A 13293-nucleotide genomic window follows, 5' to 3' on the forward strand; every position below is an offset into this window, starting at 1 on the left:
GGCCTTACTGTGCCCATGGAGACTTAAGTGATTTCATTGCAAGGGACAAAGGAAAAAGGAAAGAAACAGAGAAAAAAGCCATCTGGAAGACAAGAGGGTAGGGATGAGGCAACTTCCAGAGCTCACTGGACTGAGAAGGAGGGAAGGGACTGGGGGAATGACCATGCAGGACTCTGGGACATTTCATGGAGGACACTTCAAGTTTCATTGTGCATGCAACTCCTTATTTAAAAAACTATCTTAAGAGATTTAAGTTGCCCTTGGATTTTCGTGAGCTCTGGCTTCTTTAACTTGTATGTTTTCTGAATGAGAGGAAACTCAATTTTAAAAAACCTCAACAATTTAAAGAATCAAGCATGAAAGGATGCCTGGTATTGGGGCTACCCATGAGGGTGGATGACCTCAATCCATTCAGCCTGCTAGATCTTCTCGAAGGCTTGCTTAGGAAAACTCCCTTTCAGGGCTTTAGTGGGATCTGAGTAGCCGGCACTGACAGCAAGAGGGAGCCTGGAGCACACACATAGCCATCAGATCTGTAATAGAGAAGCTGCCGGCCACCAGAGAAGAGAGGCCAAAGGGAGGACAGTCCCAGGAATTTCCCAGGTCCGGACTAGGTAGCTGAGAAGCAGCACATTACTTCTGCATCTCAAGGCCAGGGCCTCACCCTGTGGCACTGAGTATGTGAATGACTAACCCATGAAATGTGCAGTCAGGCTGAGCCTCAGTGGTGTTAAGTAAAGAGAAACTGCAAAACCAGGCTTTCTCTCTGTGAATGTCAATAGCATTTCCCACGTTTATACCCTGATGGAAAAACCCAATATTACTGCATGAGATCTTTCATTACAATCACCTAGAATAACACTGCCCAACAGAAACATAATGCAAGCCATGTGTCATTTAAATATTTCCAGCCACGTTAAAATAAATTTAAAAATACTTTTTAAATGAAGTTTGATAACGTTTCATATCACTCAATATATATAAAATGCATACATTTCTACATGAAATCACTATAAAATATTATTGAGATAGTTTACATTCTTTTCCTAAATACCAAGTCTTTGAAATCTGCTGGACATTTTACACTTAAAGAGCATCTCAATTCTGACTAGCCACATTTCAAGGGATCAATAGGTGCACATGACTAAGGCCTGGGTATTGGACATAGTAGGTTCAGAACAACTCTGAGTATGTCAGGTTTGAATCTTTATTATGCAATCTAAGATGGTGATATTCTTGCCAAACAAGTAGGTCCATAAAATAATTGTTTTTTGTTTGTTTTAGTACAAGCAAAATTCTCTATTTAAGGCTAAAAAAAAAAGGAAAGATCATTATATATTTACCTTCTTTAGACTATATCCTGCATGAAATATAATTGGTGGCAGTAAAACGTTGAAGAAGATTTCTGGGTCAAACGTCATCTGCCAGAAAAGTCAAAAAGTACAATTAGAAAAAATGTTACTTCAGGCCATTAAAAACATTTTTAAAAAAACAAACAGCAATGGTGCTTTTGCTAAATTTGTATGAGGCATATTAACACACTATTAAATTAGAAGATATGAAAATATGAGAAAATGTAAATTTAGAAGTCATAAATGCAGTGTGAATCTATAATTTCCATCCTATTACTAACAATAACCATAACAAAACTCAATGAAATCTGTCTAGGGAAGAACATTTTTCTTTTATTTTGATTAGTTATTCATTTCTCATATTTTAAATATTTTCTATTATATACTACTTTTTTCCTGATCAAAGGAATTAACAGTACTCCATTGTTTTGGCTTCTGACTGGGATTTATTTAGTATTCTCCAAACCAAAAATTTTATATATTTGGTTTTTCATGTTCCCTGTTTTATCCTATCTCAAAGTTTAAAATTCTTTCCAGACTGTGGAAAAACACATTGGAAAAATAAAAATGGATTTTTCCAGTATTTCTTTATTGGTTTTTACTTAAATGTTAAAATAAACTTGGCCAAAACACAAGTATGAAATACAATGCAGTGAGAGGTAGGAATTCTTGAATCCAACATCTGCCACATACGTGGTCATTTGAAAATAAGAATTCTCTTAATCTCTAAAGCCACCTAGATTCTCCTCATCTTTTCCCACTCCTCTCCACCCCTTGTCCTTTCCCCAGCCTCCCTCCCTCCATCTCCCCTTCTCTCTCTCATACATGCCATTCATTATGTCGCCTTCTCACTATTAGAGTACTCATAAAAGTCTTTTGGTGTATGAGTTTCACAACTCAAATTTGTAATTTCCTTCCCCTTGTGTGAATTTAGTCTATTCCTCTCTGAAACTGGATCTCAAAATTATACAGTCCCTGGTGAAGTCGACCTGATCCAATGGTCCAAACAGACCATTCTCTCCTCTGTGCTGTTTCAGCACCTTGGACCCTCCTGGTAGCATCTGTGTCTTCTAACATACTTCTCATGACAAGTGGCTTGTGTCTAGCCATTTCCCCCATTAATCTGGGAGCTTATCCAGGGTCACAATGATGCCTTAGTCAATTCTTTGTAGCCTCAATACCTCCCACTGTTTGGCTCATTGCTCAGTAAATAATTCGCTCAAATGGAAAGGAAAAATAAGCACTTATTTTGGAGTCAAATCTATTAAAACGGGATGCATTATACTCACCTTCATTACAGGTAAAGATTATTTAACAACAAAAAAAATTAAGAACAGCCTCGGTTGGTTCCAATTTTCCCTTTTGGTTTAGCTGGGAATGTCAGAGGCTCTTTTCTGCCTCCCCTGGACCTTCAGCTCTGCTCATCCAATTAACATATGGGAAGGGAAAGGTGGAGGAAGAAGAAGCCACCTAACTTAGCCTAGTTCCCTTTCACAAACCTAGTTAGTCACCGTTGATGCCACACCTCCTGTACCACTGAGCATCCAGGGGGGTCAGCTGGGCCCCCATCCTAGACCCTGAGGCCTCTGCTTCTTTCTTAGTCTCTTCCTGGCCTGTGTGACCTCACTCTCACAGTCATCTCTTGCCCCACTCGATCCCCAATGTCAGTTTATCATGATTCAAACCCATGGGAAGTGGGATGTGATGGGCTCAGCTCATCTTTTCACACCAGGCCCGGGGAGGACCGCAAGCACTGGCCTAGATTGACTGCCTTTAAGAAGGTGACAATTTCTGGATCCTTCATGCCAGGGATAGCAGGGGCCACACCAGCCCTCCCTTTAGCAGCTCTTTATGGTTGGTTTTCTCTCACTAGCACACATTGCATACTTCTAGAAGAATTTTACACTTCCATTATACAGGCACAATGACACTGTAGTCATCTCTTTTGTTACATTGGCTCATTCAAAACACTGAGTAAAAAAAAAAAAATCCTTTTGAATACAACAATCAACACAGAAGATAAAAACAATGCTTTGTCCATCCCACATAGAAATCAAACATTATATTATTTTCTTTTGGAAAAACCAGTCTACTGCTAGCAGGTATTGTGTTTTATGACTTATTCTGGGCTCTTAATAAATTTTCCCTTTGGTGCAGAAATTTTATAATGGATTTTGGAGAGAAGTATTAATGTTTTGATTTCACTTTTTACCTTCAGATGTTCTGGCTTTTATTGTAAGAAAACCAACAGTGTAAGGAAAGAGAAAAACGAATGATCTACAGTGGTCTCATGGATACTCACCGTCAAGTTTCCTGGGTTCAAGTCCCAAACTCAGGGACTTGGATGAGAATTTAAACTCTCTGTGTCTCAGTTTCCTGATCTTTACAGTGAACATGATAATGTCATATCTAATAAGAAGTTGGCTATGAGAATAAAATGAATTAATCTTTGTAAAGTCCTTGGGGCATTGCCTGCCATCTAGTAAGCACTTTGTGTTTATCACTAAAGAAAATTAAATATATAAAGAAATATTTTCAAGTTATACTTTTTAATATATTTTATATGTTATTTTATATATATTTTATATTTTATATATATTTTTAATATTTTATATATATATTTAGTTTTTATATTTTCAAGTTATACTTGCTCTCTTATCAGGAAGTCCTGAAGGTTTCCCAATTGCTTAAAACATGCATGAAGATTTTAATTTGCTTCTCTCTTTACTCTCTTTTCTAGGATGATCAGAGACACCACTGTTGATCTATTCTTATGAGGCTTCTTGCAAGTATAGCAATTGCGTGTTTGAAGGTTTTAGCATGGAGATGTATTGCTGAGTGCTGGGGGAATGAAGCAACACGACTGTGATCATCTGCAAGAGCAAGCCATGGTGGCACAGACTCCTAACAGAAAATCCTTGCCTCAGCAGCTTTTCTGCAAAAATCAGGTTAATCACTCAACCAGAACATTCCAATAATCAGGGTGCCCCACTCCCTGCATACAGGTTAACTAACGTGCTATTGAATTATATTTTCTGGAGCAACCAGATGAAACTGGCAGGCTGAGAATGGCATGCAGCATACAAGGATTTATTTGTATATACAAAACAGATTTGTGTTCCTTTCAGACTTGCTGTAAGCTTAGGAGCTGCTAAATCAAAATTCTGGGAGTAACTCCAAACCCAGGCAATTTCTCAGAAATGGCTGGATCTGCCACTGTCCCAACCTCCAGATGGGAATTCCACATGTCATTTTCCTCATATTCTGTGTTCAAATCAATGCCTTGGGGTTTTTTAAAAGACTAAACAATTCAATTATTTATTATAAAACAAAGGAGAAAAGCATCTAAAGGGAAGGGTAGAGGAAAAAGAAGAGCAGAAAGCTAAAAAAATGTTCCCCAAACGGGATTTCCACTAGTCTTAGGGACAAAAGACACAAATCTTAGGGATAAGGACTGGCCAACAGACCTTGTATGTGATGATGGGTGTGTTCTAAGACTGTGCAATAACAGTAGCCACCAGTCACATGACCTACTGAACACTTGAACTGTAGCTAGGACAACTGAATGACTGAATTTTTACTTTAACACTGGTGGCTAGTGGCAATCGAATAGTACATTTTTAGACAGTTACCAGAATTTAAAATTCATATTATTTTGTTTTTAAATGTTCTATTATGCAATCCAAAGTGTGGTTCGTTTGGAACAACAGACCTGAGACTCTGAGATGGAAGTATTATGCATGTTTTATGAAAGCTGTGAAAAATTTTAAACATCAGAACTCAATTCTTAAAGATACTATGGGGGGAGAGAAATATCAGTGTGTTCACAATGATGCAGTGTATTTTAAATATCATCTCCCACGTGCACCAGTATTTGACTAAAAATGGCCCAGACATATGTTCACACAGATAAACAACTAGAAAATTTCCAAGAGTAGAAAGAATGTACCAAGTTTAATTTCCAAGTTCATCAGAAGGTTAGAGATACAAAATTCTGTTTGGACCTGAGTAGTAAGGCATGCACTGACTCAATATGACTTATCTGGGAAGAAATATCTATATTCTACTGAACTACTAAATAAATAAACTCTAAAATAAATATCCTAGTGAGGGACTGTGATTTATGTGCCCTGTCTTTCCAAAGAGGTCTTTTAAAAACATTGTTTCATCAACTCTGACAACATTCCTGAGTAGTAGCTAGCAAATGCAATTATGGTTATTTTCCAGAGACAGGAGAAGAAATTAATAGTGGGCCCATGTCAATCAACAGGACAGGGATATCACTGAGAATAGGATGTAGATGCACAGTCAAACTACATGTGTGCTTTCCAAGGGATCACTGTACCAATGTAACTACTTGAAGCCAGATTTAGAATTAAGAACTAAGCTTTTGTTATTTGGGTTTTTGCTGATTCCTTTGGACAAATAAAAAGATTAGCACAATAAAGAGACTGATCATCTTCAATGATTTATTCATTACAAATTTTGCAAGCTATAAGGAATATGAAGATATGCTATGTAACAGAGACTGATTCCATGAAGGTTGTGGCCAAAGAAAAGAAGACCCTGTATTACCGAAGAAGCTCTGAGCATGGAATTAAGCTATAATTCAGGGTTCTCCCAGCCAGATAGCACTCTGGGATTGCTGGCCTTGCAAAAAGGCTGAAGTGGGGGCAGCATATGAGCCCGGTTGTGAAGGACAAGTGGGAGTCTATTCAGGAGCACCCACATGCAGAACACGCCTTTTGTCTGACTTAGGCCAGTGGGTTTGCTTTCCCTAAGCCACAGAGGAAGCTGGCAGATTTCTGAAGTTTCAGTTAGAGTTGATAGCAAATAATTTAAACAATTTTAAATATTAAAATAAATGCAGATGTATTAAAAAATGAAATTCAAGATCTGTATGCATTTTTAATACAAATAGGAGACTTCAAAGAAAACTTGGCTCACTCTGGGCAGCAGCTTTAGGACACACCTAGAGACCGCTCAAGGGTAAACATTCTCTTTCCTCTTTCTTAAGTTATGCTTTGGCTTGAGAAACACCAGAGTGAGAGACATAATGGACCAGAATACTTAATAATATAGTGCATACTGATTGCATGACCTTGGTCTATTGACTTGACTTCTGTGAGCCTCAGTTTCCTCATTTGCATTATGAGCATAAAAATGCCTACAACCTAAAGGGGCTTTTGAGGATTAACTATAATAGTGAATTTAAAGGATTTTGATTAGCATGGACCTGAATCTACATTAAATAGAATGACAAATCAATGGTTTGGGTATAGAAGGCAAAAGTTGTGCTTGGGGAACAGAAATAGACCAGGTAGGGTCACAAGGGATGAGGGGGAGGTTAGGCCTAGTGCATAGCTACAGACCATACACCTCTCTCAAATCCACTGGGGATGGATTTAAACTACGTTCATTAAAGATGAAGAAAAATCAAGACATTAAAACAGGATTGAACAATACAATGACTGTTTAAATTTACATGATCTCTAAAAAGGATAATTTAATAATTGTTATCAAAATATTAACTGTCTAAAAATGGTGTATTAAGAATTGTAATGCAAAAAAAGAGAGTTCATATATAATGGCATAATTTGGTGTGAACATACTTTATATATAGTTATGAAAAATTGTGCTGTGAATGGATAATTATGAATGTAACACATTCCACTATTGTCATGTATGTAAGAAATTAAAAAAAAAATTAACTGTCTATATACTATTTCATTTAGCAACAACTTATATGGGAAATTTTTCTTGCAAATATACTTGAACCTGTGTGGAATGATACAAGAATATTCACAGCAGATGAGAGAATGGAAAATAGAAAAGAAAAAAAAAAGCCCTTGAGGATGATGGGAAATAGACTAGTTAAATATGTTGGGACATCATCCACGACACAGAATTCTATGCAACTGTTGGAAAAACTGAGGATTCCATGAACCGACATGGGAGCTCTCCAAAACTTATTGCCAAGTCAAAAGAGCAAGAAACAGAACAGCACATCTGGCATGTGTGGCTGAAACTGCTGGAGGCTCACACACCCATTTCCTTTCTATCCTGGCCAGACATGTAGACTTCATTTCCTTCTTGTCAGGTGGGGCCATGTGACTGGGTTCCAGCCAATCAAATGTGGACAGAAGTAACAGACATCCCTTCCAAGCCTTTCCCTAAAAACTCCCTATTTCACTGATGCTTTCTGCCTTCCTTCCTGTCAGTTCTTGTAGAGCATCTAGCCAAGGTCCCCTCATCCCTTAGACCAAGGCTCATTCTAGTATTTTTCTTTTGATCTCCATCTTTCTGACTCCTGAATCTATTTCTCTACTTGTTACTAAATCAGGTAAGCACAAGAGAAGATACTGAGTGAACCTTTCATGATGTAAACATAAGAATCACCAGTAGAGAAGAAATGACTTGCTGAGTAGAGATGGGATCCCTGAGGAGTGTCACAGAAAGGAGAAGAGGGCCAAGCACAGCATTGGGGAGGAAGAGAGGGGTACTGACAGAGAAGGAGATGATGAAGGAACAGTCAGAGTGAGGAGAAGGGAGCTCAGTGCCATTGAAAGCCAGGGGGGTGGGGAAGCGGAGGAAGGAGCTGCTGCTCCCTGGTGCAGGGGAGCAGGTTTAGCAGGTACAAACCCAGGGTTCCCAGTGAAACTGGAACTTCAGAGAGACAACAAGCACTTTTTAAATCTCTGCATTTGGTACATACATTTTCCCATATTTATTATGTATCTGAAACATGATGAATACACAAAGGGGAGAGCAGAAAAAAAAAAAAGAAAAAGAAACTTCTGTTCCTGGCTGATGGAGGGATTGGCTGGAGAGGAGCTGACACACCTACCCTAACCCTCTATCAGCTACAGGAAGAAGCAGCTCAAGGATGGAGGAGAAATCCTGTGGATTTCATAATCTGGAGGTGTGCAAATGCTTCTTTGGGTTAACTTCAGCCAAGAAGTGGATCTTGGGGTTAAGGCAGAATCAAGTGGAGAAGAAGCATTTGTGGTGGACTCCAGGTCCCTCACTGGAGAGGGCAGGAGGCGGCCCTTTTAGGAATCGGATAAATGGCTCTTGGATGAAAAACGGGAATAAAGGGGAATAAAGGGACAAGAGTCAGAAGAGGGAAGTTAGGAGGCAGGAAAGGTAACCAGGACCCAGTGACAACAACAAAAATAAGAGGTGTTAAATAAACTTAGGAGTGCTTAGGGAACAGAAATAGACCAGGTAGGGAAGTGATAAGAGCAGAAAAAAAGAAGGAGGAGAAGAAAAGAAAAGGGAGGGAGAGGAAAGGAAAATGAATCTTTTAGAAAATGGGGCAGAATCTTACTCAGGACCTTCAGATCTGTGGAATGGCCAAATTAGGTTGGTGAAAAGTTAATTCCTTTCCCCCTGTGTTTGCTACAGAGCCTGGCTTGGGGTAGGCTCTCCCTGTATCTCAGGTCATGAATTGCCTAGTGCTGTTGACACAGGGGCTGTCTGATGGAGAAGCTGCCTTAGAGGCCACCCATTCCGTGGAGGGGTGGTGGTAATGGGACAACTACCCTGGAGCCTACTGGGCTCAGTCCTCCCATTCCTGGGGAGCGGTTCTGCTTCCCTATTTTATACACTATGAAGTTGTGCCAGTTTTGCTTTGGGGAAAAAAAAATTGAAATCCTGACCTAATATTGTCCCCTAAAAAGATCAAGGAACATGTGTCAGGTCCAGGTCACTCCCAGGCTGTACTGAACCTAGAAATCCTAACCAGAAATATTTCTCTCTTATTATATTTATGTTCTTAACTTTGCTCCAAACATTTTTTTTTTTTTTTGACAAGGGTGTTGCATGCCTGGGAATGGAATCCGGGGCCTTGCACACACTGGGAAAGCACTGTACTATTAAGCTACACCCCGAGCCCTTCAAAGGATTTTAAGTGACACATCAGAGTAGAATTCCCTCTCTCACCCCTGTCCAGAAGGAACTGGTACTCTGACATGGGTGTCCTTTTCCCTCCATGTCCGAATTCATACACTTCATGTATATGGGTATCCATAAACTACAATTAGTAGTATTAAAATTTTACAGAAATTTAATAAATATTTTCTATCCTACTTTTTGCATTCAACATTGTTTGGGACGTTTATCTGCATTAATATATACGTGAATCTTGTCCATTCACTTAAACCGCTGGGTAGCCTTCTATTGGATAAATGTAAGCCCTTCTTGTTGATGGGTAATTAGGTTTTTCCTATTTTGTGCCATCCTAAAAGTACCACAGTGGATATTTTTGTGACTTAAGTCTTTGTGCACATGTGAAAGTTTCTCTATAAATGGAAAATACCAGGAAGTAAAACTGCTGAATGATAAGGTAAAGGAATCTTCAACCTTAGTAGGCACTGCCAAATAACTCTAAAGTGGTTACACCAATTTACACTTCCACATCAGATTATTGAGCATTTCCCCACATTCTAGCAAACACTGAGTATTGATAAATTTCCAGTTTGGGGCAATCTCATGATTATAAAATGATATCACATTATTGCTTATTTTCATTTCCCATTACTAATGAACTATGCTTATTTACCCTGTATGACTTTTTATTCTTGAGTAGCTCTGCAGAGTCTGGTTACTATTTTATTTTGATTATTTAGTTTTCAAACACATTCTTCCATTTTCATTATCTCCTTAAACTTTACTGTCTTTTAACTTTGTTGACAATGTCTTTTCCGTAGAAAAATTTCAAAGTGTAGTGTTGTAAAGTGCATTCCATTTTTACTTATTATTTGAGCTCTTGGGGATGACTTTTAATTGCTTTTCCCTCTCCTCATGTTATAAGTAGATACTTTCCTAAATTTTGTAATTTGGATATTACAGTTAGGTCATTATTCATCTTACATTTATTTATTTAATGTGAGCTAGGATTAATTCTTCCTTCTTCCACATGGACAGCCAATTGTGCCAGGAAAGCTCAAGGGTCTTTGGTGGGTCATCCTTTCCTACTGGCTTCTGCTGGCTTTTCTTCTATTGTCAACTGCTTTTTCAAAGTTTCAGAAGACACTTATTCTAATAAATGCTTTCTATCTGTTATCTGGCAACCTCCTTAATACTTTGGAATATAAGGAAAGTTTTATGTTTCACTGAAGCATTATTTATACTTGTGAGCATTAAGGAACAACTCAAAGTTAAGTACATTTCCACATATAACACTGCATTCTTTAAAAGCTTGATAAAAGGTTTAGGTTATGATAATAAGTAAATGGAGCAAGTTATGGAGTTCTCTATAGATCAACTGATTTAACCTGAGTAGAAAAATCACATAAAAAGACCAGAGGAAAATTTAGCAAAATTTACAGTTCTAACATGATATTGTGGAATTATTTGGATTCTTCCTTTCACAACAAAACAAAACAAAAAACAACAACTTTCCTATACTTCTAAAATGATTTTCCCATAAATTTATCAGCTAGAAAGTTATATCACAAACAAAACAGAATGGCTAATGAAAGCCATTCTGAACTGTGAGCATCTGAAATAGACTGGTATCATTAAAAGGGATCAATGAATCATGAAAGATGAAAAATGAAAGATAAGAAAAAGTTATGAAGTGGGGACCAAGCTGGCCACAGTGGTACATGCCTGTAATCCCAGTGATTTGGGACGCTGAGGCAGGAGGGTTGCAATTTCAAGGCCAGCCTCAGCAACTTAGCAAGGCCCTAAGCAACTCAGTAAGACCCTGTCTCAAAATAAAAAATAAAAATGCAGTTGGGGATATAGCTCAGTTGTAAACTGCCTGGGCTCAAACCCCAGTATCCCCCCAAAAGTGGGGGTGGGACCCGGATTTGTTATGGTTTTTAAATATTATAAAATATCTGAAAGGGCCTGATAACAGAATCAGGAAAGGTGATCAATGGTAACCCTTGCCATGGCCAAAGTTTTGACTTAATTTTACTCTTTTCAAAAATTATTAGAAGGTTGAGTATTGTCTCACCAATTAGAAAACTTATTACTATTTTATTAAAAACGATAGATCACTGAAATATATATATATATATATATATATATATATATATATATATATATTTGCATTGAAGATGTAATCTGGTACATTTATCAGTTGTCAATTAAGTATCATAATAATCCATAATAAAACAGAACAACTTATATTTCCCCATAATGCTGTTACAGTTTAAAAATTTCCTTCATGTGCAGCAACTCATCTTGAGTTAAACATTGTGAAAACACAATTTTTACACAAACAGAACCAATGTTCTTATAAGCAACAAGTCCTAGACTCAAACCATTGCTTCTGCTTCCAAGTCTATTGCTTTATTGGCAATAATAATGATAGAAAGCCAAAGTTAATATAGTTTGAGCACTTACTATGAGGCAGGCATTATTCTAAAAGCTTTACATATATCCCAGATCACACAGCTGGTCAGTGGTATTTGCTGGCCTCTTCACCACCGTCTCTCCCCTGTCAGCCACCCATGAGTGGATTCAGGTTACCCACTCCACTCTGAATGGGTCTCACATTGGCTGTAAATCCATGAAGGACACAGAGGTTTTCCAGATCATTGTCATGGCAGCAAATCACCCATGGCTAGAGTCTCTCTGTTTCTCATAAGGTTCTTGAGGCATGAACCCTCCTTTGTTATTTGTGTGACTCTTTTCTAAGGTGAACACACATCCTGGTTTGAACAGAACAGCTCTGGATAATGCTGACTCTCCTTGCCTAAGTAAGACCAATGACCTGGGTTCCTACTCCTGACTTAGATTCTCAGAGCCCTGGTACTTCAACTACTTGGTCTGGGTGGTGCTTATCTCCTATGGGTCTGCCCTCCATGTGGGGGCTTCCCTGCCATCCTGTGTGACTGTGGTATTACCACGACATTGTGACTCCATTCTAAGGCTGATATGACATCAGCAACAGAAGATAATATAACAGGCAGATGTGAGAAGGACCTGGTCCTCCATCTCACCTGAGCCATTTGTTCTACAGGACTCAGGCATCCAGCACAGCTAAGGTCCTGTGTATCAAGGGTGATTTATTTTTCCTCTGTCTGAACTTGATCTTCATTTTAGCAGATCTTTAAAGGCAAAAGACACTGTGTGTTCCATTAAGGATATGCAGGAGAATCCCAGGCCCACAGAGTTGTTTTTTGGCTTAACAGTTTTTTTCTTTTTCTTTTTGGATTTTGCATTATCTTTATCAGGCATCAGCTGTGAGGTGTGTGTGTGTGCAGCTTCTTTATCCTGAGACCTCATCAGGGAGCAAATGGCCTGGGAAGGCGAGCAGGGAAGGGCTGAGTCAGCAAGGACCACAATCAGAGCAGGCGTGTTAGAGGGTTGGGAGTGGGGTGGGGTGTGTGTGCTGAAATCAGCAGAAAGGGTGGTTTAAAATTAAAGGTGATACATTTCTAAAAATGGCACATTTACCTTAAAAATCAGTGCATTAGAAAACAATACCAAGGGTCTGGGGTGGTGGCTCAGTGGTAGAGCGCTTGCTTAGCACGTGTGAGGCATTGGGTTTGATCTTCAGGACCACATAAAAATAAATAAAACAAAGGTATTGTGTCCATCTACAACTTATGTGTGTGTGTGTGTGTGTGTGTACACAATATATATAAAACATGTATTTTTAAAAATACCAAAATTCCTTTTATCATCCTACCTCAGACTTTTTACTCCAAGAAGAAATTCATACCATCAAGGGCAGATGGTGTAGAAGAGGAAAAGAAGCAGCCTATTTACAGCATTTCTGACACTGAACATAACTTTACTCATTTGGCTCTGAAAGCAAACTCTACAGTAGATATCACAAATCCCTGTCTCAGTGATACAAAAAAAAAAAATATGCTCAGAGGAATGAACTTGATCAAGGTCTCTATACAGGAAATGGCAGGAATGAGATTCATTCCTAGATCTAACTGTACAACATTATACTCTTCCTTGCATCACCTTA

The 13293-nt window shown here is 38.5% G+C and overlaps 1 protein-coding gene across 1 annotated transcript in view; it reads right to left on the reverse strand.

Moving 5' to 3' along the window:
• Slc9a9 (solute carrier family 9 member A9) overlaps positions 1-13293 on the reverse strand; it is a 538630-nt gene that overhangs the window by 494421 nt on the left and 30916 nt on the right. The window contains exon 3 of the mRNA XM_077793762.1: positions 1344-1421. Coding sequence (XP_077649888.1) covers positions 1344-1421 — 78 coding nt within the window. The remainder of the gene's footprint in view (positions 1-1343; positions 1422-13293) is intronic.

This window comes from Urocitellus parryii, chromosome 2 (genome assembly GCF_045843805.1).
Source record: "Urocitellus parryii isolate mUroPar1 chromosome 2, mUroPar1.hap1, whole genome shotgun sequence".
Lineage (NCBI taxonomy): Eukaryota > Metazoa > Chordata > Mammalia > Rodentia > Sciuridae > Urocitellus > Urocitellus parryii.